The following is a 27,849-nucleotide window of genomic DNA, read 5'->3' as shown; positions in this document are numbered from 1 at the left end:
CATTCAAATAAACACAGTAAAACCAGAGAGAGACTTTTTGCAAATCTGTCAAAGCCTCAAAGCTGGCAATATACCTGATTGAGTTTGTTCAGACAATTCCAGCACAATCTTTTGTCATTTGCATCTTGGAGTGAAAGAGATGAGAGACCCTGGTCTCATGGTCACTTAGAGAAAGGCTCATTTGGCCTAAAATAGAGCACACTGACAACAAATAGACAACAACCCGAGGCCTGCATGGAGAGATCGAGATAGAGCAGTCAGTCACTATGTTTACACGCCCACTACAAGACCAAGTTATTGAGAGAGATTAGGTTGAGGCAAGGAATTTGTTAGTGCATTTGCATGCACTGCTATAACCTGATTACATTTTTGTATGCAACTGATAGGAAATCGCATTTCTTTCCCACGTTTACAATGCAGAGATGACAGTCTACATGTATTAATGATATAAGGCACTGCAGCCCAAGGACTTTTTTTTCTTTCTTTAACTAATGCAGCACTCAGAGAGACAGCACAGTGAAAAAACAAGGTCTATAATAGCAGGTTGCACAGATTTTCCTTGGTGTATGCATACATCTGAAATTTACAGCCTGCTATTCAGCTATGGTAACTAGTGCAGGCCGGTATGACCAAAAATGTATATCACAGTATTTTTCAAAATAATAAAAGTTTCACGATATATGATAGTATTTTTTTTTCAGGCATAAACAGGTGTTTTTTTCTACTTGTTGAGAGAGGAATAACTGCAATGGATTGACTTATTTTACTGTCATGACAAATGAATATTATAGGATAATTCCACACTAGTATTAATACAGGTTTGACTGACCCCAGAAAATGATATTGTTTACAAAGAAATGCCAGTGTGCCACTCATGATTCTAATAAAGTGAAGGAATCAGAAAGCAAGACAATTGCAGTCAAAATACGGAACGTGTACTGTGCAAATTTCACAAACATCTTTAATAAACCGACTGGCATCTACACTAATTGAACAATCCCCTTCCCTTGTAACTACAAAGCTCAGACTTCTTTAACAACTGAACAATTTGCATACATAATACTTGAACAATTAAATAGAAACAGGTTTGCAACTTGCATTAATGATAATATTTCTTCAAGTTCAAGCCCAGGTACATTACACATATATTCAAGGAAATATAAAAAGGAAATATAATACAAGTGTTACTTGGTGAAGAACTCTTTACCAACTGAACCTTCATAAGGGCAATTTGCATTAATATGGGCTTTAAGGTATATACACATTCAAACAAATACATAGTAAAATAAAGTAAACTGAACAGCATACAAATGCAACTTGCATACATAATAATCCCTTTGGCAAACGCATCTTTAAGTGACATTTGGCATGACTTTTCTTTCGCTTTTCCCGTGTCATCTGCTGATGTGGAGGGCAATGATCTTAACTTCTTACATTCTTGATATTCCAAAACATGCTTATGGCTAAGGTGGTGGAGCAGATTGCTCATGTTGCCGCCTCCTGCAACAACTTTAGCCCAACAACACTTGTAAAAGGTGGACACAGTTCCTCTTTTTGGCACAAGTTTTTCTGTGTCATCATGTTCTATTAGTTCTGCAACTTTGATTTCGGAACTTTCAATTTCTATCCTGTCCTTCGTCACTGTAACATAACACCACTGATGATTTTCACTCACTGTTTGTTTACAAGCAGATGCACAAAAAGTGAAAAGTGTCCCCTGAAACAGTGTTGTGTACTACTACTACTAATGGTAACCAGCGTATCTGTTTTCTATGATTGTACTTAATTAATTTGCACTTTAGTTCTCAATGAGAAAATTAATTTGTCAAGTATTTCATTTCACAAGTATACAAAAATAGGCTTTACCCTGTGGCCATATAGACAATTTATTTATTGAATTACTTGAACATGAATTGGCCCAAATCGGTTATAAAGATTTTGGCCTTATCACCCAGTCCTAGTGTCTCTTAATTTCTTGCCTTGAGTAATGAAACCTGGTTTCACATACATACATTTAAGAAATAAGGTTACTGCAGAGAGCTTGCTGTAACCTCAATACAGTGCATGTAAATACAGTCAGGCATTCTCCCTTCATTCAGCAGGGTTCCTACATGTACAAATAGCTGTTTGCAGCAGTGTGATGCTAAAATAGTAAAAATGTTTGCAAACAGATTTAACTTAAACTGAGATGGTGCTGCACTGTGGTGTAGTGGTGTAGCACTTTTCACTGCACAACAAGGCTGACAGTCATGTTGTCCCTAGCTTCAGCATGGGTTCTCTCCTCCCACACTCCAAAGACATTAATTGCTGACTCTAAATTGCCAATAGGAGTGAATGAGAGAGTGAATGGTTGTCTCTATACCTCTATGAGCCTGCGATAGTCTGTACAGGGTGTACCTTGCCACTCGCCCAATGTCAGCTATTAGAGTATTGGTGACAATGCGGCCAAGCTATTCAGTTTAATTATATGTTGATGTTTACGCAAGTGTGCATTATGTCACGCATCAGCTGCGTTTTCATTAAAATGTCAAAATAATCAGGTGAGCTATTCTGTCCTTTTAGACATAAAGGGGTGTAACGCCATTTCCAACAGCTGTAGTAACTACGGCAACCACAGACGCACCCAACTGAGAGTCGACAGATGACACAGTTACCCATCAAATCCATAACACTGGTGGAAAAGAAGGCATGATGCAGCAAAGCAGCAACATGTTTTAATAAATAACATCAGTACATTTCTATGTAGGCCTATTTGTTTTACATTTTATTTTACAAAGTTAGAAAAGCAATGTTAAAGTCAAGCCTGATGTTGCTTTACACTGAAAACAATGGTCATTTCCACACAGTGAGGCTTAAGACTAATTAATTAAACACTGCTATCAGATCGGTACTCTGTATCGGCAGATAGCCAGAGCCAATGTATCCGATTCGGTATCAGGACTGAAAAAGTTGTATTGGTGCAACCCTAGTTTGGCTCCCATGACCCATTAGAATAATGAATGAATGAATGAGATGGTGCTTCCTCTTTTTTCAGGTTTTTCACTAAAAGTTGCAGAGCGTTTTAAGTTTTAAACACAATCTCATATGAGGTTTGATCACTGATATTTCTTTAAAATTGCAGATAATATAAATATATTTATAATTTAAATTTGTTTTGTCTTATTTGGTAATGGTATTATTAAGTCAAAGTTCAAAAAACAACAATGCAATGTAATATGATGAACTAACAGGCAGTTAGCTACATACTTAATCACTCTAAAAAGACTCTTGAGAGCTTTTCTTTTCCCACAAGACCACCCTTGTTTTATAACTCCACCACACACAAAAAGGAGGGCTAATGGCAGTAGATTTTCTTATTCACCATTAGTAATATAACTGCCAGCAATCCCATCAAAATATCCACTGAGCTCATTTTATGTGTGGATCATACTAAGAGAATAATTTAATGAATTAAACTATAGTTATGAAAGTGAACACTTTGTTGGTATTTATGAACTGCGGAGGTAGTAGGGGTGTAAAGTCAAGACTGACAAACTGAAACAACATCCACAGATCTCGTCTTACAGTTCCGTCACAAAGGATTTGCAAATCATTGCATTCTGTGTTTATTACATTTATCACAGCATCACAGCTTTTTTGGAATCAGGGTTGTATCTGTTGCCTGGATATTGAACTGCCACAAGTCTCTGTCCATATTATCTGCTGACAGAGTTACATTCAGGGTCTTTGTTATTGTTTACATCTTACAATGAGTTCCTGTGGAAAAGTGAAATTACTGCTGCGATTAATAATGTCTGTCTGTCTAATCATTCTACAGAGGAAAGAATGTGCAAGGTCAAGGACGGTGTGACACAGGTTTCTATGAAGTGTAGACTGGTCCTCCATTTAGTTAATGTATGTGAAGTTGATCTAGAAAGTTAATATACCTGTGTTTTTTGTGTTTTTGTTGTTGATGTTTACAAATTAGAAAAAGTTTTCCGTGTTTTCCCTTATTTACCTGCCACAAAAAGAAAAGAAAAAAACAGGCATGAATCAAACCATGTCTCAAAAATTGAGGTCTAAACTGAACTGTGCATTTGGAGAATCGTTACACCCCCCAAAAAAAAGATACCCTAATCTGCGGGAGTCACAAAACAAACGGGGGAGGAAGTGACAAAGAAGAAAATGGAGCAGTAAAACAGAAAGAGAACTCAGAGACTAAGCACAGGCAAATACTGACAGAGTGACAGGTTGTGCAAAGTCTTTAGACCCTACTGTCTCCGGTGTTTGTGTTTCTCTCAGTATGGGGTCCTGTCCTTCAAAATAAGACTGCTCTGCTCAAGTAGGGCCACCCTGGGGCCACCAGGTCCCCACAACAGGGAGAGTTTGTGTGTGCCAAATCTGTAGAGTTCGAAGCTTGTGGTGCTTAAGCGTGGTCTGTTGTGTTTTTTTCTTTATCTGTGTGTGTGTGTGTGTGTGTGTGTGTGTGTGTGTGTGTGTGTGTGTGTGTGTGTGTGTGTGTGCGTGTGTGTGTGCGTGTGTGAATACGCGAGAAAGAATGAGGTGTGTTTTTTTGAGCGTGTGATGGCTTGGTTGTGTTTGTGCTGTGTTTTGCTTGTGTGTGTTTGGTGCATCTGAAGAGGCTGATTACCCTATTCAATGTGGCAGAGACAGACAGGTCCTCATTCAGTTTAAAAGTTCCAGTTTATTTCAGTTGAACTCTTGATTATCCTGCTTATTCCGACAGAGTCTATTGAAGCTGCCAGCCCAAATGAAGCAATCATTTATTTATGGGCAGAACAAAGGCACTGCCTGGTGCTGTTTTTTTGGCAGAATGTTCCCATCAGCATAGCTGCCACCGCTGCTTATCCAGTCTCACAGTGCCAAGTCGAGAGATTTTGAGAGAGATTTTGCATTGCTTAAATACTGCTCTGTAGCTCACTGTACATGTTATACCACAGGTTTCCATGAACATATTGAGCCCTAGTGGATGCAGCTTGAATTCCCCAACCCAGTAACATCCTTATTAGTTGCATGCATCGGCAGTTGGCTTTAAATGTAACTGTCAAAAAACATCAACCACCAAAAACATCCATCCTATATTATCTCCTTCTGTTTCAGCCTATCCTGTCATCTATTATATAGTTTCCTAAGTTTAAAAAAAAAAAAAGTGTATTAATATGTCCATTATTTCACAGCTAATAGGTAAAACTGAAAAATGTCATGTGTCGTTTAATAAAAAATGCCCATCGTTTGTTCATACAGCCCGAGGTGACAGCTTCAAAATCCTTGTTGTGTTCAATCAACAGTCCAAAACCAAAAAAGATATTTGAGTTTGAGGGATATAGGACAAAAAGCAGAAGATCCTGAATTTTCAAAGCACAAGTGAATCTTTAACCTTTTTCCTTGATCAATGACTGAAATTATTAATATTTCAACCTTCTGTTTTTGGTAAATTGCTGTTTCGAAAGGAAGGTCGAATGCAGATACAAAAGATGACATTCAACAAATGTTGCCATACGAATTATTGTTTGAATTATTGTTGATATATTAAAAGTAAATTGCAATGACTTATCACCAAATCAACTAATCATTTCAGCACTAAAGCATCATATTTGTTGTTTCAACCATTTCATGGTTGTCTTCTCTGAACATACTAGACTGTTCTTGATGCACATTACTGATATTTATGTTCATATCACATCTAACTTGGGCTGCTCTATATCCCTCGATGTACCCCCTGCTACGTCCGTGTGACGTACAGAGGAGTCCATACTATACATGTTTAGATACTATGCACTATGCATGTAGAGGCCCGCAATGCTCAGCTCTGATAAAACACGTAAATATAGGTTATCCATGTCTTATGGTCTTAATCTGAACCCATGACCCAGCCTGGGAACTGTGTGTGTATACAGTCTGGTGGGAGATGTTTAACCCTCACTGTTAAGCCCAACTTAACAATAACATACACACACACACACACACACAAACACACACATCATTGATCCCCTTCTCACGCAAAGCCACTCAACACAAGGCAGCTCTAACATTTTCAGCATAGTGCAGGTCAGAACCAGCGGCAGCATTAAGAGCTCTAGTGCTACTAATTGTGCACTTATCGAGCCGCATGCAACTCTCAACTCTCCCAAAATAGCTTGCATATAAATGCATCAGTGCCAACAGAGAATAGATAGACTTTGTAGACATATTTCATTTTATTTTAGAATACAATGTTCCTGTCTTCGTCATTAACTGTCATCCCTGCATGATCTTTGAGAAATTCTGCTATGTGTGCGCATTTATTGAAATTTCTCCATAGGTTTGTAAAATGGACATTTTCACTGGTAACCGAGCTGCGAGTTGTTTAACTGCTTGTGGTGGGCTTCTGCTGGTGTACATCCATTTCCTATCTAGTCCTCCCAACCCTGCCTGCATCTCACTCACCAAATTAAATTAAAGTCACCCTCCTCTCAAACTTCCAGAAGCTGTTAGTGTTGCACATATTACCTTCAATCTCCACTTTACACACCCTCTTGAACAGTGATGCATCCATTTTGAGAGAGATTTTGCATTGCTTAAATACTGCTCTGTAGCTCACTGTACATGTTATACTACAGGTTTCCATGAACATATTAAGCCCTAGTGGATGCAGCTTGAATTCCCCAACCCAGTAACATCCTTATTAGTTGTATGCATCAGCAGTCTGCTTTAAATGTAACTGTCAAAAAACATCAACCACTAAAAACATCCATCCTATATTATTTCCTTCTGTTTCAGCCTGTCCTGTCATCTATTATATAGTTTCCTTACTTTTTAAAAAATTGTGTAATAATATGTCCATTATTCACTTTACACAGCCTTTTGAACAGTGATGCATCCACCTTGTTATCACTATGACTGTGCCTTTTATATAACCATTGCTATTGTGATTCTTGTGATTTTTAACTCACAAGTATTATTTTTTACACTAATCAGACAGAATATTATTGAAGGAGATGCCTAACAGTGGTCATATTACAAAGCTATAATTTGATTGTTAATCTTATCTGAGGAAATATATTTAGCATTGAACTTGTTACTAGATCATGTAAATGGATTTGTAGAAGGTGATTTGCAAATTAAACATTAACCATTAATTAAATGAAAAAGAAATATAGATAAAGAAATATAACCTATTGTTTCAGATGAAATGGTTTCTCCAAATCCATTGGTTTGCAAAATACATATTTTTCTGTTCCTCAAATGCTGGAATAAGCAGGTTTCCGTCTGAATGCAACGACGAGTATATATAAGTGGTGAGCAGATGGGAGTGCACAGGCGGCTCGGATGGTGTGAGTATGTGTGTGGGTGCTATCTGATTCAGATGCTCCATTGTCACTCTCTTGGCTTCCCATTTACATCTCTATCATTTCATTTGACCATCTCTCCTACACCTCTCGCTTTCTTTTACTCTCACTTTCACACTTCCTGTGTGTTGATCATTGTGTGAACGTTTTTGCAATACTGTTTGGATGGTTTCGTCAATTAAAGGAGTCTCACCACAATGTGTTTGTGGGGGCTTGTATGTGTCTGCGCACACACATGTACTCTGCAGCGTTATTTTCAATGTAACATGGTCCTGTGAGTGCCAACCACATCACCTGTTGCCATGGTAGTTAAATAGGCAGACAAGGAAGGGGAGGAATGGAGGGAGACAGACAGGCAGGGGACGAGAGGGAAATTGGATGATGAGTGCATGATCTGGACTAAACCAAGGAGAGGAGGAGATGGAAATAGGAAACGCATACTGGCAGCTAAGTCATTTTTTTGAAAAGAAAAAAACATTGCTCTTAAGTACCATTTTTCTTGGAAGATAAGATAAGATGAGAGGGAGGATACGATGGATGGAAAGTCTGTAAAATCTCAGATATTTTCTGTCAAAGCCCTGTAATCATGGACAGACATGGTGTAGTTAAAGGATATAATGTCTCCACCCACACCAATGAAAAGACAGGCTTCCATTGTTAATATGAAGTGAAGACATACAGCAGCCTTGATAAGTCAACCCAGAGCTCTTGCTTTGTTCATTGTTGTCTTGCAAAGGCAGACAAGATTTAACTGTATCAAGTATACTGTATTGAAGATGATTGACTTCCTTACTAAAGAGGAAATTCTGCACCTGATTGGATGAACACTGTATAGTCTTTAGACTATTTAGGTCTTTCAACTAAACTATCCTATCCTGAGCTTTAGACTGAGATGCCATGTTTTTGGTCTTCATTTTCTTTCCGGGTTCAAGACATGAAGAAGACAACAGAGGAGATACAGAGCATTTTGGTGGTGTTTCTAAATAGATTCTGCCAAACATGAAATGACAGTGTAAGAAAGTAAGGGAAGTCAATGAATGCTGATGGTGGAAGAGTAAGTGGAGATGGGAGGACAAGTGCATGTCAGCGTAATTGCCAGGAGTAAATGGGAGGCAAGGAAAATAAGAGATGAATACAGGAGAAAGAAGATAGGAGGAGAGGAGGAGGGGAAGTGAACGTGAAAGGGAATGCCATTGACGGCTTTGTCCGGTCCTCCTGACTGAACGATGGATGGACACGGATAAACGAACAAATGAATGAAAGGGGGAGAGAGTGTGAGAGAAGGGTGCCCCTTTCTTAACTGTCTTTTCAGAGATTAGGGAGGAGAGCATCGCGGTCTGTTCAGTTCATCTATTCATGGCCAACGCCTGTCTCTCTCACGAGCCTGTGAGAGGAGTGAAGAGGCAGGAGCATAGCCAGAGAAAGTGTGTGTATGTGTGTTGTGGTGTGAATTTGTCTATGACCCATGAGTTCATTACTGAACGAGAAATTAGAACATGTTGCTTGATATTAAATCTAACCAGTTAAAGTGGAGAAGAGGGAGGATGCAGCAAGAAACCAATGCTGCTACACTTAGAGAATAAAATAGAAAATAAGTGGTGAGCTTGTGCAAGGAGGGGGGAATGTAGGCATCATGTAATTACTACATGACTGAAAACTGAAACGTTGCTTTTCTCCTGCGCTGCTGAGAGAGGGACTATAATTGACTGTAATGTATGGATGCACTGAAGGATAATGCAGTTAATAGTTTGAGTGTGAGGAGGAAAAGAGAGGGATCGAGGTTGCAGTTTAACGGCTGAAGCAAAAGGGAATATTATAGTTTCTGCAGAAAGATGGAGAGAAATGGAGGATTTGGTTGTAATAGCTAGTGGGAGGGAATGTTGCAACAAGCTAATGGAGGTAGAGCTGATGTGTTCTGACAGCATTTGTGCTGCAGGGCTAGACAGACTGATTTTAGAGTGAGTTACGGTGTGAGATATAGAGAGAAAGAAAAAGAGACCTGTGGGGGTGATGTGTCCAGATGGACTTTGGCAAGGTTTAGTAGCAAAAAGCCTGATATTTTTCATCTAAATTCCTTCTCATCTGCCAGAAAGAGGTGCAAGAAATACATGCATTGCATCTACCAGGGCATTAAGAGATCAACATTTTAGTCCTTTAATGTGCAGGTTAAAGGGATTGAGGTTGCTGATTTGTAACTTGATAGACGAGTTAGTGCACTAAAATGTTACATAAAATGCTTTTTAGCAAAACATGCATGGCAAGTTTTTTTTTTTAACATCCTTAAAATGTTCCCAAATATAATATCACAGCGCTTTAAATATAGTTTTCATTGGGTTTTATAGCAGTTTAGATTATCTGATTTGCAATTTTAGTAGTTTTCTTCACATGATTGAGAGCTAAAAGCACTGGAAAGAGCACTTAACAATCAAACTCAACAACCACATAGCAAAAGCATCACTACATGGTGGATTCTAGAACACTGGGTTGGACAACTTGGAATTTCTTGAAGTAGGCATTGCTGCCAGTTCAGGAGCTGTTTTCTTTGGAGGCTAAGACCCAGCAGCCTGTCACCTTGATCTGACCACAACACAAAGCTGGTGACAGTTTCAGGAAGTCTGTATGTGTGTCCGTCTCAGGTTCTCACACTCTTCCAATCCATTTGACTCCCTAATCCACCGAGAAAACCACCACTCTTTTCTTCATGCCACTCCAGTTTTTTCCCCTTTTCTCCTCCCTCGTTCCCCCTCCTTCTCCTTATACACTTGGAAATGTGTATGAGTTTCTGCAGAGTTGGCTAACTGGATTTTCTACAAACGTTCTAAGCACAAAACCACACACACACTGGCTCAACCACCCACTAGCTTAACATACTACTTAAAGACACTACACATGCTCCAAAACCCATGAACGTTTTTCTGCTTTGGATCTGAATCAAGATCAATGCAACACAGCCCTCTTCTACTCTTAAAGAGAGAGGGGGGAGGCAAGAAGAGAAAAATTGTGGAAAAAAGGGAGGACTGGAGCAATAAAAAATGTAATTAGTTTGATGAATAGTTGTGGCTATTGGCACTGCCATCAGTGTATTTTGGGGTTCAGCCAATTTTGACAACTTTATTAAAGTCTGAAGTTGCAAAGCATGTAATAAAGACACTTAAAAAAGACAACTTACCATCTTACTATGTGAAGTTAAAATCACACATCATGAGATTGTGGAGAGAAACTAATAATTTCATTGATTTCCTGGGGTGGATTGTCAGTAGGTAAGAGAAAGTGTTGATGAGTGATCAGCCTTCCAAAATCTAGCATTTTTCGGACTAACAGACTCGCTGATCACTGGGCTTAATGTGAAACGGTGCTCTGTGATATTTTTGCCATTTATATGCTTTAATTCCCAGCACACCCACTGAGTAGGACATTTTATTCAACCAGAAAAGCTCCGGTACAAGAAGTTTTCACAAGCAACACTCCCTGTTTTTTTTATTATGAACTGCTTCATTTTTCTATCAACTTTACAGCAATTATTGGTATCCATCTTAATTGTTTGCAGTATGTGACTGTTAATCATATGACTCTTTCCTTCTGTCTTTCATTCCGTTTTTCTTTGTTGTTGTTTTTTACTTGAATTTTTTTTCTTCCATTTCTTTCTTTCTCTCTCCCTCCCCCTTGGTTTCTTTGGAGAGAGGGAGTAAAGAGAAAGAAACTTAATCCCTCTATTGAACAGGAGGTGGACCAGTCAGGGGCTTTTTTCTCATTTTCTCCTGTGTCAAAAAACCCACCCTGCTTCTCATTCTGAGTGCTCGCAATTGCCTATCCAAATCACACACTCGCATACACAAATGCATCTTATATTTGATTTTGAATTTGATTTAATCCAACATTGTCTGCTAACCTACCAGTGTTTTGTTGTGTAGCATCAGTGGCATATGTCTGTGTTGTTTGTTTTAGCAATCTGATATTTTTTAAGGATATCTGTGAGTAGGTGTCAAATGGAAATGTGTTGTTGTTGTTGTTGTTGACTGCAGCTGTAGAGACAGCAGGTTTTCCTGTCAATCTCTAGGTGCCAATTATTGTTCAGCAAATTAAAATTTTCAAATTATGTTAGCTAAACGTAGTGGGATTGCTTTTTTAAATTTTGGAAAGATTAGGTTGAAATAATATTATTAAATATGTTTAATTATAAGGATATGGCTTGATATAAGTGTGGGCAACCCAACCCTCATTATACCTTAAATTCACATCATTCACAATGCTTAAGGTGTTGAAATGTTCAACAATAAAATGCTCCTCTAAAATGGTTCCCACAAATGGGTGAGGCCTCCATTAATAACATTTAAAGCTATGTGGGGGACACTTCCAGTTGGAGCATTGCATGATGGATGGTGTTGTGGCATCATGTGGTTATGCAACAACCTCAGATAGTAGATTGTATTTTCTGAATTATGATGGTTTTGTTTAGTTGTCAGATGCCTTTGCACTTTAGCTTTCCATTCACCAGTCTGTCTTTGGATACTAAACAAATGAAAGGGCCTTGTTTACTATAATCTTAAGTCAGTACCTTTGTAGCTGGATACTGTTTCATGTGTGGGGATGTAAATTGGGGTAAAACACACAAATCAATCTTGTACAAAGTAGATTGTAAAGATTGAAGCAGCTTGGATCACAGCTACTGTGAAGGACCATAGTATTTTTACCACATAACTGCAGCTCTGTTCTGTCGTAAATTGTGGTCATTCACTTATTTATGGATGGTAGTTGAAGGGCCATGCTTGGATGCCTGCATGCTATTATGTATTAAGTGCATGTAGTGAATTACATATTTCTCAGCAATTTCATTTGCTCAGTCTTTGTATTGGCGTTTAAATTCATATAATTAATTCAGTTGAACTCTAGCTATCTCATGAATCAGTTATAGTCGAGAAATATACACAACAAACAAATAAAGAGGGTATGTGGAGCCCATGTACCGTATACTGTAGATTCACTCTGTAACAGCACTGTCAAGAAGACGTTAGTTGAGATAAAAATGTTCTTCCAAGACACAGATCTAGCATGTCTGTGATTACTGATAGCAAATTCTCTCATGTGATGACACGGATTTAGTCCACTACACAATGTAAGAAGGAAAGAGAGAACAAACAGGAAGAGAGAGAGATCTTTTGCAGGTAGCTGATGCATTACATTTCCTCTTCCTCTGGTGCCCTCTTCTTCCCATCCTCCTTCCATTCCTCTCCTTCTTTTACATCTTTCCATCCTTTAGAAGCAGTCTGCAGCCTCAGGGCTTTGCCGCTTTCCTTTCCCCTTCTCTTCCATCACAACTGGCTACAAAATGCCAGACAATTCACTCAAGTCGTCCTCCATGGAAAGCTGATTGCCTCCCCCTCCTCTCTCGTTGGGTGGCACAGTTAGGCCACTTAATATCAATATTCTCTTTGTGGTGGGAGATGAGGGGCAATTGCCCTGACCGTCAGAATAATTGCACACAGATATCTGCACACATGCACTGACTGGTGCACGCATACAAGCCTAGCACACTCGCACACCGGGAAACATGATAACTGGGACATACTTACTCAGAAGACAGGAACAATGACACATGCACTCACGCATGCACTCACACATCCGCAGGAAAAATTGGGCAGAATGGGGACACACAAAATGGGAGTCACACACATATTCGCTGTAGAGTTAGTATGAGGAGACATGAAGAAAGGCTTCATTCTGCTGGGTAGTGAGACATGCTCATGCAGAAAGCAACTACCACTCAGTTAAGTGTGGCCTCAGGGTCATATAAAAATATGAGTGAGAGGTGGACAGAGAAGGACAGAGAGACTGCTACAGAGTGATGCCCATATCAGTTTTTGTTGAGGACAATGAAAGACTTTCAGATCATATTTAGTGGTAAAAACTATTTGCAGTGGACACATAACAGATTTCAATGAGAAAATGACATATATAGCTAACGTTATGGTAGTATGAATCCATTGTTATTGACATATAATTTATACTTATTGCCCAACTTGTAAGGATCATCTGGGGAATCTAATGCAATTCAAAACAAAAGCTCTCCGATAAAGTCTATCCTCATGATGTTTATAATGTATAGTTTTTGTGACATTGTCAGAAATGTAAAAAAAATAAAAATAAAAATGAAAAACTGTTGATGTCATAGTTAAAGGTTGTGTTGCACTGGGCTACATTATAGTTGAAGGTGTTTTTTATTGTCTGTCCCTTCCATTTAAAAACATTACATGAAAACATGAAAACTAACACCTGACGTAGGCCCTAGGTGTATATGTAACTTGCATTTTCATGCACTCCAAAGTAACTAGACATTGTCCCAGTCAGCTGGTTCCTAAAGCATCTCAGTGTTGAGGCAGCAGCACCACTCTCCCACCATTGCTTCACCTAAAATGACAGGATAGTGCTTTTGAATCAGTGTGTGTGTTTATATGTGCATTACTATGCTTGACCTGGTTATTTTTTGTTGTGTTGTGCATCAGGTTTCAGAAACCTGGATATATGCTACCTGGAGTACTCTCATCGATAGATACTGTTACATGTAGCTTATCCAGGTTTCTGAACATTACTTTTGGTATAGAACATTAGTGACCGACATGGTTAGAAATGATAACACATCTGCATAGATAGATGACTAGAAACCTGGATGTTGTTAGAATTATGTTAACAGATATATGAATAATCAGGTTTCTCATGTTCCATTGAAATGTCATATCTCAGATATGGTCAAAACCAAGATAAGGATTAAGACACAGAATGCTAACACACTCAATATTTACCGCCCAAACATAATTATATATTCACGACATTGCAGTTCAAATGCAGGGCATGATGAATGAGGTTTAAGCCACAATTGAAGCTTGTGTGCTTTCCATCCCTACACAGTAAGGCTTGCGTGATCATACACTATTAAACAACACATGGGCTGTAAAATGTGTGAATTATTGAATGCGGCAAGTGGTCTCCGGTGTGTGTGTGTGTGTGTGTGTGGGTGTGGGTATGCTTACATGTGCTTCTGTGCAGTGCTCAAAACTGTGTCACACAGCTCATGCACCACTGCACCCATTTACTGGTGGAACATCTCTCCAATGTGAAGATCTAGAACACGGCAATTGAGAACGATCAAAACATACTCACAAGCACTGACTCCACACAGAAACATGCATAAAACACACACACACACAAAGACACACATTCACTGATGCATGGGTATTTGCACAAATGCACTCATACAGTCAGTAAGCATATACTGTAGCTTTTGTGGCAACCAATCAATGTAAGTGCACTGTTTTGTGTCCAATGTACACATATGTTATATATACACACACAGAGACACACATTGATCATTGTTCTAGTCTTCATTCATGGCTGTCATGGTTCTGCTCTGATTTTTCTTGTAAAAGCTGCATTGAAAACTCCAGATGATACAAACTTTTTAATAGCTGAATAGATGCAGGTCAACTTTGCTCACATACGGTTGTAACAATGCCCATAATGTTGCTGGCAGTTGTTGATGTATGAACACATCAGTAAGCTATGTTCAATAACCTGTGTGTGTGTGTGTGTGTGTGTGTGTGTGTGTGTGTGTGTGTGTGTGTGTGTGGCACAAAAACAGAAATGTACAAGTGTTTGTTTATTTAGGATTTGAACATTTGAGTAAAACCTTATTACATTAGAGTTACTTTAAGTAAGTTCAAAGCCGTTTTCCACCAATCATTTAAGTCTTTCTCTCTTGGTACTTGTCTTCATTAAAACATAGTAGTTCTTTTTCATATGAAGCTCAAAAATAAGGCTGTGGTTGAGAGAAAGAGAGAGAGCTACTCATGCAGTGTTTAATCTTAATACATATTCCAATATGTGGTATGTGGAGCATTTTCAGTTTTTCAGTCTAATTACCTTTTCCATAGAACAGCAGACAAACTGATGAATAATTCACTTGTCATCATGAGCAGAATAGCAACCAACTAAACTTCATCAAAAAACTGCCAACACTGCTCAAGTGACTGCTGGCAATCAAGTTATATCCTCTTTTTTTATTTATCTAGAATAAAAAATAAGAGTTCAGGGTTATGTCAGCAGTAGATGTTAAAGGACAGACTAAGGGTGCTTTTGTCTATCCCATCACTCACATTTCCTCAATCATTCTGGGGATTTAAATGATCAGCCTGAAGGTCACAAGCGTAACTCTTCAACCTTTCAAGTGCCACTACAGGGACCAGAATGTATAATCTTTGGTGTGTTGACAGCCCTACTGTTTGTTTTTTCAGTGTATTGACACATGGCTGTGGCTCAGCCTTTAGAGGTCTGCCTTTGCTGTCCCCTACTTCAAAGGGATGTTTGGTAATATGATTGCTGCTATACATATTTCATGAGCCTCTAAATATTGATGGTATACTGAGTAGGATAAGTTGCAGCAGAGGAGTAAGAACACATTTGTCCTCCTACTGGCACTCCCTCCATCTTCTTTGATGGCTATTTCAGGTTGCATATGAGCCTTCTCATATTTACCACAAATAGCAGTTAACTTTAACCTTCTTTCTCACACACTTGACAGATTTAATAACAGCCTTGTTGAGTTGGTTCCTGCTGATATTGGGATGGGAAAATTGGAAAAGATGAAATGTGTGGGTGTTTGCAAGAGAGCTTTGAGACTATCACACACTACATTGCACTAGCCAATGTTGTCAGTCCACATCTTAGAGCTTTGGGGCAGGTCAAAGATAAATTAAAAAAAAATAACAGCATTTCTCGTCTCCTCTGCAGCCTTTTCATCCAATGGTGAACCTTGTGTGCAGTGCTGACCTGAGGATGTTCCTGTGCGCCTTGTACGCTCCGGTGTGCACTAGGTACGGCCAGGTGTCCATGCCATGTCGATCCATCTGCCAGCAGGCCAAGGATGAGTGCCACAAACTCATGGAGGTATTTGGAGTAGCCTGGCCAGATGACATGGAGTGTAGCAGGTGTGTATGTGTATGACATTTGAAAGCCACTCAGTACCCAGTACAAGAATCTGAGATATTACAGCTGGCGATAATTTTCAGCTTGTTTTTTATGTATATTTTCTGCATATTTGTGCAGGATTGAGCCTGCAGAATATCTTTTTCATATACCGCACTGTTCCTGTCCCTGCTGCTTCTCTTTAAACTTGTGCCAACTGCAATCCCACATCAAGCCAACCTAACTCTAAACTTCAGCACTTTGCCACTGTTATCACTTTCTTTGACTGCACCTTTTCCTGTATCTCCACACAGCACCCCTCTTTATTTCAATTCAGCTGTCGTCCTTGTATCTGGTGGTGTCTTATATATCTGCTATCCAATGTTTCTTTCAGCTTGTTTACTTGTATGTTTTTACATTCAGTTGCCAGGAGTTTAGGTACTCCTAGCTGAAACTAACACAGTATAATACAACAGTTCTGCAGTAAGTAATGTTGTGCAAGGTCACACTTCACACAGATTAAAATAAACTAGTTCATGGTCATTGTTCACAATTTAGAATTTTGGTTCACAGTCCAAAAACTAAAGCAGCTCATTTCTTGCTTTTTTGTTTTATGTTTGTTGTTTTGATTTGTTCATGCCTCAACTCTGTGTCGCTTCAAATCGTTGCTAAATTGGCTGATGTTTGGATTAATTTATTGCTTAAAAATGTTTTTTTGTCGTTGGAATTTGTGCTGATTTAGTCATAAAATTCCTTCAAATATTCTAGCTTCAGCAGTACCGGAACAGATGCTTTGTTGAAAACCATTTTCCCAACATAACCAAACTAACCGTGGAGGAGGGCACTATGGCACACATCACATTAAAAGGAGCGAAATAGTGTTTGATGTGGGAACAGAAAAAACACCGGCATGCCGGGTGCCATAAATCCTTGTGTGCTGTAAAACACAGTACTGTATGTGAGCATCATTAACCACTGTGAGTGTTAATGACGTTCAGGTTAATGTTCATTAGTTGCAAACTGGTATGTTCAGTTCACCGAAAACAAGAGTACATTCAATGAACATGATAGCAGATTAAGCTGCATTATCTGACAGAGTTATTCTTTTTTTAGGTTCCCAGATTGTGATGAGCCCTACCCTCGTCCACAGGACCTGCTCACAGACTCAGACCACACTGACAATTCATCCATGACTGTCCAGAGAGACTATGGATTCTGGTGCCCCAGAGAGCTCAAGGTTGACCCAGACCTGGGCTACACATTCATGGGAAAGAAGGACTGTTCTGCCCCGTGCCCCTCAATGTTCTTCAACAAGCAGGAACTGACCTTCATCCGCTACTTCATAGGAGTCGTTTCCATCGTCTGTCTATCGGCAACGCTCTTCACCTTCCTGACGTTTCTCATTGATGTTACCAGGTTTGAATTACTGAATGTTTCTATCTTAAATCAACTTGATGAGCATGAGATCTTCCAAAACTCAGAGAATCAGCTTAACTAATAATACTTCACAACTTTAAGAGTGATTGCACAAGGATCACTTAAATAAATAAATTGATGGAATATATGTTTAGTTGCTTTCTTGTTCTGTTTTTCATCCCATTAGGTTTCGATACCCTGAGCGGCCAATAATCTTCTACGCTGTGTGTTATGTCATGGTGTCGCTGGTTTTCTTTCTGGGCTTCCTGTTGGATGACAGGGTAGCATGTAATGCAGTCAGCCCTGCCCAGTTTCGAGCTTCAACCATAACACAGGGCTCACACAACAAGGTGAGAGTTTTAGTTCATATACATCCAGTATCACCACAATCACATCACACAGAAACCTGTTTCGTGTAAGATTACACCATTTTATGAACTTTTTTCTATATGTAGATACTCAGAATAAAACCAGTTGGCCAGTTATTTAGACATGATTGACTGTATTGAAATTGATGCAAATGTTAAAGTAGCAATCTGAACATGTGACAGCTAAAAATGTAGGTATTATTAGATTCTTACTGGATGATTAACTTATTCATAATTTTCTCGATAGTCTGCAGATTTCTCACAAAGAACTGATCAAAAGTCATGGCTCCCACTCTTCCTCTCAGGTGTGCACCCTGTTCTTCATGGTGTTGTATTTCTTCACCATGGCCGGCAGCGTGTGGTGGGTCATACTGACTATCACTTGGTTCCTGGCTGCTGTGCCTAAATGGGGCAGCGAGGCCATTGAGAAGAAAGCCCTCCTTTTCCATGCTGTTGCCTGGGGGCTCCCAGGGGCCTTGACTGTCACCCTGTTGGCCCTGAACAAAATTGAAGGAGATGGGATCAGTGGAGTGTGTTTCATAGGGCTGTATGACATAGACGCCCTGAGGTGGTTTGTTCTGGCACCGCTCTGCCTCAACGTGGCGGTGAGTACAGACAGAAGATGAATGAGTGGGTGGATGGATGAAAGAGTTGATGATTAGGATGGATGGATGGGTGAACAGATTAATGGGTGGGTGGATGAAATGAGAAAAGGGTAGATTGTTAGCTGGAAATATGGAGAGATGGATGGATCAGTAAATGGATTGGTGGATGGTTGATAGTCTTGTGTCCTGTCAGTCATCCATTCCTTTTAGAAAATAGTCGTTCATCAGTGAGTCTAACCCTCAGATTCATCTTTCTCTCGTCAGGTGGGTGTCTCTCTCCTGTTAGTGGGCATTGTGGCTCTGAACCGGGTGCGCATGGAGATCCCTCTGGAGAAGGAGAACCAGACCAAACTAGTCAAGTTCATGATCCGAATGGGAGTCTTCTCAGTGCTTTACCTGGTCCCCTTGTTGACTGTGATTGGGTGCTACCTGTACGAACACACCTACAGGAACATTTGGGAGACAACGTGGATGGAAGAGAACTTCAAGCGCTATCACATCCCCTGTCCATACAAGGTAGAGAGAGAAGTGAAAAAGTGTTTGTGTCAGACTGTAATGTTGTTATGCTTGCAAGATAACATGTAATGTCACTGGTTCAACAGATGTATTTCATTTGAGAACTTTTTGTAGAGGAAAGCTTGCCATGAGATAAAAGATACCATCAGATTGTCTGCCTCTTAAAACAAATGTAAATATAAAGGTTGTGATCAGTTGCACTGTAACTGTATACTTATACATCTTGTTAAGTTCCCAGATATCACAAGATGAAAATACCTGTTGAGCAGCTCATCAAAAATATTCTGTTACATATAGCCTCTGAAGATCTGCCTGTCACCTCAGCAGGACGTTGATAATAAATACACTGACACACTCCTGACAAGATATCCAGCTGTATACCTATCACAGCTCATGCTGCAGCATGCAGTCACCACCTGATCTCTCTCTGGATTTCACGCACACACAAGTGTGTGTTGTCACGCTGCCAAAGTTAGCTGGGTGAAGTACTTAGTTACACACTGTGGAGGATACAGTGGTTTTCTATCCTCAATAATAATCATAAAAGCCATCCCAGTGACTTAAATAGAAAATGTATGTGTTTATTAGTGTTCAAGAGGAGTCAAAATACCAGTAACAATGAGGAAATAAGATGCTTCTCCAGCGAAAAGACCAAAGACCCAAACAGGAATGGACCAATTTTTTTTACTATTTTAAGCCTTTTTTGTAGGTCATCAACTATGATAAGAATTGTATTCACAACAGCAATTACTGAGATCTGGAAATAAGACATCATTGCTACAACAAGGTCAACAGGGCAGAAATCATGAGCAGTCAGACAATCAGACATCAAACTACAGACCAATAGTTCAGCATAATTTGGTGGTTTTATCTGGGAAAAAAACATAAATACAGCAAATGCTGTAGATGTAGAGACAGACCAGTATGGGGTTTTTGAGACTGATACTGATTTTAGAGGGAACATTTCACAGCTTACCAATATGGCAGCCAATATAGTGAATTTCAGAGCTGGAATGAAAATAGACCTTTTCTATGTGGATTGTGTCCCAATATGACTATGCAAATGTACTCAGTCGCCTTCTTTCTTAAACAAATAACTTTATCAAATAATATCTGTGATTATCATACATTATTGTACATGCAATGCATTACATTGTCAACCAATTACAGAAATGAAAAAACAAATAGTTAATTTGATAAATAAACATAAGGACTGTAAGTAAAAATAAAATGCCATTTCTAAATCACTTTTTCTGCATATATTCTGTAAAAAAGTTTTCATCTTGGACAACATACTAGCTGATACTGATAGATACCTATTAGTTAACCGAGAAATCGGTTGGGCTCTAAGTAGGTCACATTCAAACAGATAGTAGTTCTATAAACTGTGATGGATTCTTTTAGTGGACAGTTAATGGGAAATAACTTTACTGTTTGCCTTAGTTTCCTCTTTCAAACATTTGACTAACCTGTGGATTTGTTTACAACTCGTTTTATCCTCTGACTTGTTCTTGTTCTTGCAGCATCAGACTTTTTTATGACATTATTATTACAGTGCAATCACGCTGTGTGCATGCATATGTGTGTGGGCTTCTTTGAGTTAGTCAAAGAGAGAGCTGACAGTTGCACATGTGTGTGGATGAGTGAGTAGTTATTTGAGGAGGGGAGGCAGTATGCATCATTAGCTTAGCTAATACAGCTCTCAAGTCCAACAAAACTACCATCTCTGTTTCTCTGTCTCCTTGTCTTTCACTCTGTCTGCTGGTTCTCACACACTTACTTCTTTCTCTCAGTCAGTCTCCCCCTTCTTGACTCTCTCCCTCGCTTTCTGTGTCTGTGTCTCTCTCAGGGCCTGCTCAGTCATGCTCTGCTGCCTGTACTCTATAACGTCTTTGTAGCAGTTGTGAAGACTGGTGGGAGTCTGGTGTTTTATACAGTCTGGTGCTAAATTAATAACCGGATCAATGTGCACAATGCAGGCACAAACACTCCACTGCATACACACAAGGCAATGAAGTCTTCATCAGCTTCTCACATGAATCATAAAAGTACAAAGCTTGTTTATGTTTTCATCATTCCACTGAGTGCTGTTCCGCTGGTTTTATAACAGAGAAGTGTCAGCTAATTTGTGACTGACAGATGATATGAGAGGGGTGGAGGCAGGTGCAAGTGCTTATGTTACTTGTTAGTGTATGTGTCTGTAGCTGTGTGTGTGAGAGCTCATGAAGAGGGACCCCCTTAACATCCTATTGTAGCTTCGGAATTTCAATATTGCTATGTGTTATTTGATCTGAACCCTAGGGGAGTTTTGCGTGCAAATGTTTGTATGTATAAGAGGGTACAATTTCATGTTTTGGGATAATTGAAGATTCTGAGGCCATTGTTGAAGTTCAAGTGACTTCATTTTCATGTATGTGCATGGGTGGTAATTTACTGAAGGCCCAGGGCTCCTTGTTTTATCTCAGGACTTTAATCTGAGACATTTGATCTCAGCCTGGGCGAGACAGACTAAAGCTAATTAATACATAGCAATTCTTCTTTCACCATCAAGAAAGGCCTAAGCTTTTTTAAAAGTCCTCCCCCATTACAAGTTGTCTGAAACAGATGTCGTGAGTGTAAAAACACTTTGTCATCATTACCAGGATATAATCTGAATTATAACTGGAGGGTTTTGTTGTACACAAAGATTTTAAATACTTAGTAAAAAATACTTTTAAAAGTTTAATTCTGTCTGCATGTGGTTTGTTTGTAAAAAATCTTGATATTGATTTGGATTATGGACAATGACATAGCTAGCTGGTCTTGCTGTTGAAGTTACTGTCAAATTATATTAACTGTTAACCATATGCAATGTAACTGACTTTGACTCTTGCTAGCATAATGTTAGCATTCTGGCTAACAGCTGAGCTGAAGGGTTTTATGAGCTGAGCACACTAGAAATTTCTCCCATTGTATCGAAGGTCCATCCTATTTAATGGAGCAGCTAACATAGTTTTCATTGAATAAGGACCTTATCTGATGGTAATGCTTGTTGCAGGCATACGTGAAACCCACAGGTGTTACCAGGGAAACAGTGTTGTGGCTTGGGAAGAACTTTTTTGATTCCAAAATGCATGAAAATATAAATGAATAGTATTTTTTTTCTTTTGGAAATCGCTTTGGTATAAGTGGGATGATACCATTCAAGGTTTCCATTAACAGGAATTAATGCAATCTATGGTTCTGGCGTACCTGTTGTTAATTAATTCACAATAATGGGCATCTATTTTGGCATTAACCTTTGCATATACAGCAAACTCTGCTATGTTTATGCTTATTTCTGTTAACCTCAGGAGTATGTCATTAACACAACAGTTGCTGTGTGTTTGATGGTTTCTCAGCTGAGTTTTCTCTTTCGGAAAAGAAAGATCGTATCATGTAATATACTATGTGATAATATCATGACTGAACTACGGTATGCCCGTATTTAAATACACTGTACTACTACCTTAATTTGCTCAAACTCAGAAGACGGTTGAGGCTGTTGAGCAATTGGACAGTTCTTAGCTGTCAATCTACACAACTGCTGTTAACTCCTGCCCTCTGGTGGGAGATACTGTATCCTGCATCATAGTTCAAGATAACTGAGGAGAAAGCAGTTGCTGCATTCAGCTGCTGAAGCAGCTGGGTTTTTCTTGGATTACCTCTCGTCTTCCATCATTCAAACTGACTGGCTGGGCTAAAACACTTGTCACTGCTGGATACTTTTGGTTCACTTAATGTGCAAGTCGTTTCAGAGGCATCCTAAGCATTTTTTATTTCCTGACTGTGTTACTGTTGAGGAAATATTTATCCTGCACTTAAATGTAATATGCTATTACATAACCCAGGCTGTATTTTCAACATTCTCTGTTGTCTTGATTGAATGATTGTAGAATGAATATTAAATATTTGTGTTTTCTTTAGGTGGAGCAGAGCAGTCGGCCAGTTGCGGTTTTGTTCCTCGTTAAATATCTGATGATGTTGGTGGTGGGGATCCCTTCTGTTTTCTGGGTGGGCAGCAAGAAGACCTGTTTTGAATGGGCCAGCTTCCTGCATGGACGCAGACGCAAAGAGTAAGGAGAGAGATCATATGATTTCAATCTGTTTTTAGTTCAGATTTTTCCCTCTCTTGTATAATTTTGTGTTAATGCTTAATAGGCCATTTCCTTCATTTCTTTCCAAGGAGAGAATCAAAACAACTCAGCACATTTACTGCATATTTGATTATGCTAGTGATTAATAATTTAATATGTTACATTTTATTGTTTGCATGTATTTATTGCTTCAGACAGATAAACTAGCTGTAGTATTAGCCTTCCCCTCTGCCCTCTCTTTATACTCTACTGCTCTCTCTAGATCTGCCTCCATTACCTATTTGCTCTCCACCTTCCTCTTGTCTCCCTTTCTTAAACGTGTCTTCCCTCACCCTCCTCTTTTTACAGCAGTGGGGTGAATGAGTCTCGTCAGGTGCTGCAGGAGCAGCCAGACTTTGCCCAGTCTTTGCTGCGTGAACCCAACACCCCCGTTGTTAGGAAGTCCAGAGGAACATCCACTCAGGTAGGACTGCAAACACACCAGTAATGTAGCAGTATCAAAGCAGCAGCACAACTGCATTTTAAAAACACAACCTGATCAGTCTTCCTAAACCTCTTCTGAACTCTGGTTATGTTAAGTTACCCTGATGATATGACTGTGAAATCATTATTAGAGAATGTGTGATAATATATGCACAGGGTGTCCTGATGGCACCCTCAAGTAATCATGATCAGACAATTATTTCATAATTGCAACAGGTCTTATCATGTGTATACTCCTGAACTCCTGTTCTCCTGGTTCTGTTTTACATCTCAATTACTGTGGAGCGCACATACACAAGTCTCTTTTCGACTACCACATGTAGCTATGAATGGGTGTAAAAACACCCTCATCTGTTCAGGTATCGATAGCTGTGCCCAATCCACCACTCAGACCAGACTAGACCAGACAGTGAGAGGAGTAGCAAAGTCAAAGTGCAAATTCACTGGCTTTATGGCATGTTATACTATGGCATTTTATGCGAACATTTTATGACATACTATATTATATATTTTTTTCGTTTACATACTGTTTTATGATATGTTTTTATAATTTAAAAAAGTGTTTATGATTTTTTTGTGGCATCGAATACTCTATACTGCCATATAATGATATTTTTATTATTTGATACAAATACATACAATACTATTATTTGTTTTGACATGCTATGCTCTCACATTTAAATTACCTTTTTTCAATGACCATTTTAAATGACTTAATATATTGTGACGTGTATTTTTCTTTCATTTTTATGGCATACCCTCTTACGACATTTTCAATGGCATACTAGATAATGAATGTTTTTGCTTGGCTACACTATTCTAGTGGTTCTTAAAGATTTGATTTGATTATTGGATAAAACTTTTGGTTATGGCTGAAACAGACTTACTACACTGTACTACAGAATATCTGTTGCACTGAGGCTACAGCTTCATTGAAGTGATAGAATAAGCCGATACAGAATTTTTCTGATTCAATAGAAAGTTTAAGAGTAAAAAATCTCCATTCCGGAGTTATTACATTTTTCTTCCTCCTGTAGGGCACATCCACCCACGCCTCTTCCACCCACCTGGCTGTTCTAGACGACCTTGATGAACCGATCAGAACTCACCACGGCCACCCCACCTCCACCAGGAGTAAGGCCAGTAGTGTCCACAGCAAGGCCAGCTACCACGGCAGCCTGCGCCGAACTCGTGATGACAGGTACGGCAGGAAATCCATGACTCCCTGTTTGTCCGTCAAAAGCTGTTAATGAATGAGACTAAGTTCTTCTCTTCTTGCCTCTCCTCTCTCAGGAGCGATACCATGGTTTACCGAGGTACAGAGGAGCGCAGTTTCCATGGCAGCATGCCCCATCTCGAGCGCCCTCTCTCCACTCACAGCAGCCTCCATCAGATAGACGGCCACTCAAGGCAAGGCAGCCAGCGAGACACATCTGAGACGCCACCTACCCTCATCACCCATGGAACAACAGGAAATGACAGCCAAGCTGCTGAGAATGAAGGCACCAGCGCCTGAGAAAAAGAGATAATTGTGAGGATGCTGTCGCTGCCTCCTAAAGAAAGATTTGCCCTCTGCTGATACACACCTGTCTGTTAAGTGTGTAAGTGTTTTCCTCTATGAAGGCAGAGGATCTATCACTCATTTTGGCATTGGTTCCAGGCTGATCATTTGTCAGCAGTGTGGCTAACACAGTTCAGTCAGTGAACTTGACCGATCTCTCAAAGACTCAGTTTCACAGTCAAGCTGAAGTTTGTTTACTTAATTACTTACATTAACAGGACGGATGACTCCTGAATGCTTGACTCAAAGTGGCTGAGCCAACAGGAATACGCCCAACAGTGATGCTGACATTATTCAGGGATCATTTTGGTTGTGCTACATTCAAGCAGAGCTGGCACTGGATAGGAAACACTGAAAAGTGGGAAGAAGGACAAGAACACCTAGATGGATGTCCAGTCTTATGGTGGCAATTTAACATTTTCAGGACCTACATGAATATTAATAAATGTGACACTGCCGAGTATTGCTTTTGTAACAATCTTTACTGGTTTGCCAACTCTCTTGGATACATCTCACTTAAAGGTTGGCACATTTGAATCTCAGTCTTCACTAAGATTTTATTTTGCCAATCTTTGTTTGCTCTGGACTGCAGCTTAATGAACAATGTTGATCTTTGTGTGGCTTCAGAGAATGATAAATATGGGCTTAATGTGAAATCGTGGACCTCTCTGTGGTTTAGTGAATATTTTTATACTGTGAAAAATGTCTGACTGCTTCTGCGTGTGTGTGTGAGAGAAAGAGAGAGTGAGGAAGGGACACACAGGTGGACATATATGTTTTAAACTTAAAGTTCTCTGATGTAGGGAGCTAAAGCATTTGTGTAACCTAGAATGTAAAAGCGTTTTTTTCCCCAAGTCAGAAAGATGGTGATATAATACAGACATGGTTGGGTGAAATGAGCTGGAATAATGTGTGTGCACTTAGACTCACACTCACATTTATTCCAGCTCATGCAGCTATTTGGCCTCCACAAACCTTTTAAGCACTGACTTTCCTGCATTGAGGCATTAGCTTGACAGAGACAAGGCAGCTTTGGAAAAAAGCAAGATGACAGTTTAATCAGCATGTGCAGTCAGTTGTCAGACCAACAATAACATCATAAAATCCAAAAGAGAAACAGATTCAGAGTGGTGATAAAAGCTGCATGATGTCCAGAGTTCAGGTAAACTTTCATCACTCATGGCTAAATTGACTGGAGTGCAACTCAAAATTAAAACTGGCAACAGTGCTTCTATTCTGAAATCTGTCACACACACACACACACACACACACACACACACACACGTGGCTGAAAGGTTGTTTTTGAGAGCAAGTGTTTTTTTCCTAATGTAATTTTCATCACTGTACTTGATATGTACCTTAACTGCTACTGTACAGGCTCTTTGCCCGTGTTTTTGTTTAGTTGTTCAGACATTGAACTCAAACTGGCCTAAAGAGGTGCAGACAGTTGACAGTTAAACTGTCGCTTCTTGCTACATTTTCTTGCTACATTTTCTCTTACATTATTTTACGTTTAAGTAAATGTTACAGGAAATGTATATTGTAAATGTTTTCTATAGTTTGTGTTTTCTTCCCAATCCCTAAAGACCCATTTAACCTACCTCACCTGTACCCTCTGCCTTCTCTGTACCTACACACACACACACACACACACACACACACACACACACAATAATTGACACAAGCTGGGTTCAGTGTTAATGTAACTTGCCCGAACAGGTAAGTGGGTCAGAAACCTACTTGTCTCTGTACAAATAGTTTTATGTATTAGCAGTTATCAAATAACAACAAAAACAAAAGTTAATTGTCATGTTAAGTCTTTTTAAGTAAATAAATCATAATAAGGGCACAGTTTGTCATAGATAAGAAGCATAAAGAGAAAGGAATTCCAAACAGGTGCAAGATAAAAGACAGATTTTAAGGACAAGAAAAGGTCTGCACATGGCTCCAGGTAATTTATTCCCCAGCAACGTTTGGATTCTCTGTGTGTGGTGTGCAGACCTTTTCCTTTTCTTTAATAGATGAGAAACAACAAATATTCTCTTATTTTGTAACTGGTATGACAATCGCTTCTCGTTCTCCCCAGTGAAGGACTTATTAACTATGAGTGAGCTTAACTAGGGCTGAACAATTCATCAGAATTTTATTAAAATCACAATATGGATCAGAGCGATGGGCAAAATGCAAAATAAAGGTGTTAAATACATTATTTGTATAAAAAAAATATTGTGAATGAAGTATTGTGGTGATGCAAAGATGTCCTACCCTACAATGTATTGCTGCAGACTTATAAATAATTAAAATAATTGTTTTGTACAGATCCTCACAAATATTGTGAATCATATTGCATTGCAATACCTGTCAAAATCATCACAATTACATTTCCAAATAATTTAGCTTTAGCCTAAGCCTAACCATGAGTCAGAGGACAGGTTACAGCAGGTGCTTCTCATCTAAAAACCTAATGAAACCAACCAATCTTAAATACACCTGACATGCCCT

At 39.2% G+C, this 27,849-nt stretch overlaps 1 protein-coding gene across 2 annotated transcripts in view; it reads left to right on the top strand.

Moving 5' to 3' along the window:
• The window catches only part of LOC131986045 (frizzled-3-like), a 33,064-nt gene extending 6,817 nt beyond the window's left edge, over positions 1-26,247 (top strand). For both annotated transcript variants that reach the window (XM_059350882.1, XM_059350881.1), the window contains 9 exons: positions 16,110-16,306; positions 17,397-17,699; positions 17,887-18,049; positions 18,373-18,672; positions 18,937-19,188; positions 23,134-23,282; positions 23,652-23,766; positions 24,824-24,987; positions 25,080-26,247. In XM_059350882.1, coding sequence (XP_059206865.1) covers positions 16,110-16,306; positions 17,397-17,699; positions 17,887-18,049; positions 18,373-18,672; positions 18,937-19,188; positions 23,134-23,282; positions 23,652-23,766; positions 24,824-24,987; positions 25,080-25,302 — 1,866 coding nt within the window. In that variant the 3' untranslated portion in view covers positions 25,303-26,247. The remainder of the gene's footprint in view (positions 1-16,109; positions 16,307-17,396; positions 17,700-17,886; positions 18,050-18,372; positions 18,673-18,936; positions 19,189-23,133; positions 23,283-23,651; positions 23,767-24,823; positions 24,988-25,079) is intronic.
• The last annotated feature ends 1,602 nt before the right edge of the window (positions 26,248-27,849 follow it).

This window comes from Centropristis striata, chromosome 2 (genome assembly GCF_030273125.1).
Source record: "Centropristis striata isolate RG_2023a ecotype Rhode Island chromosome 2, C.striata_1.0, whole genome shotgun sequence".
NCBI lineage: Eukaryota > Metazoa > Chordata > Actinopteri > Perciformes > Serranidae > Centropristis > Centropristis striata.
The sequence above is the reverse complement of the archived record's forward strand: the minus strand, read 5'-3'. Positions and strand labels throughout refer to the sequence as shown.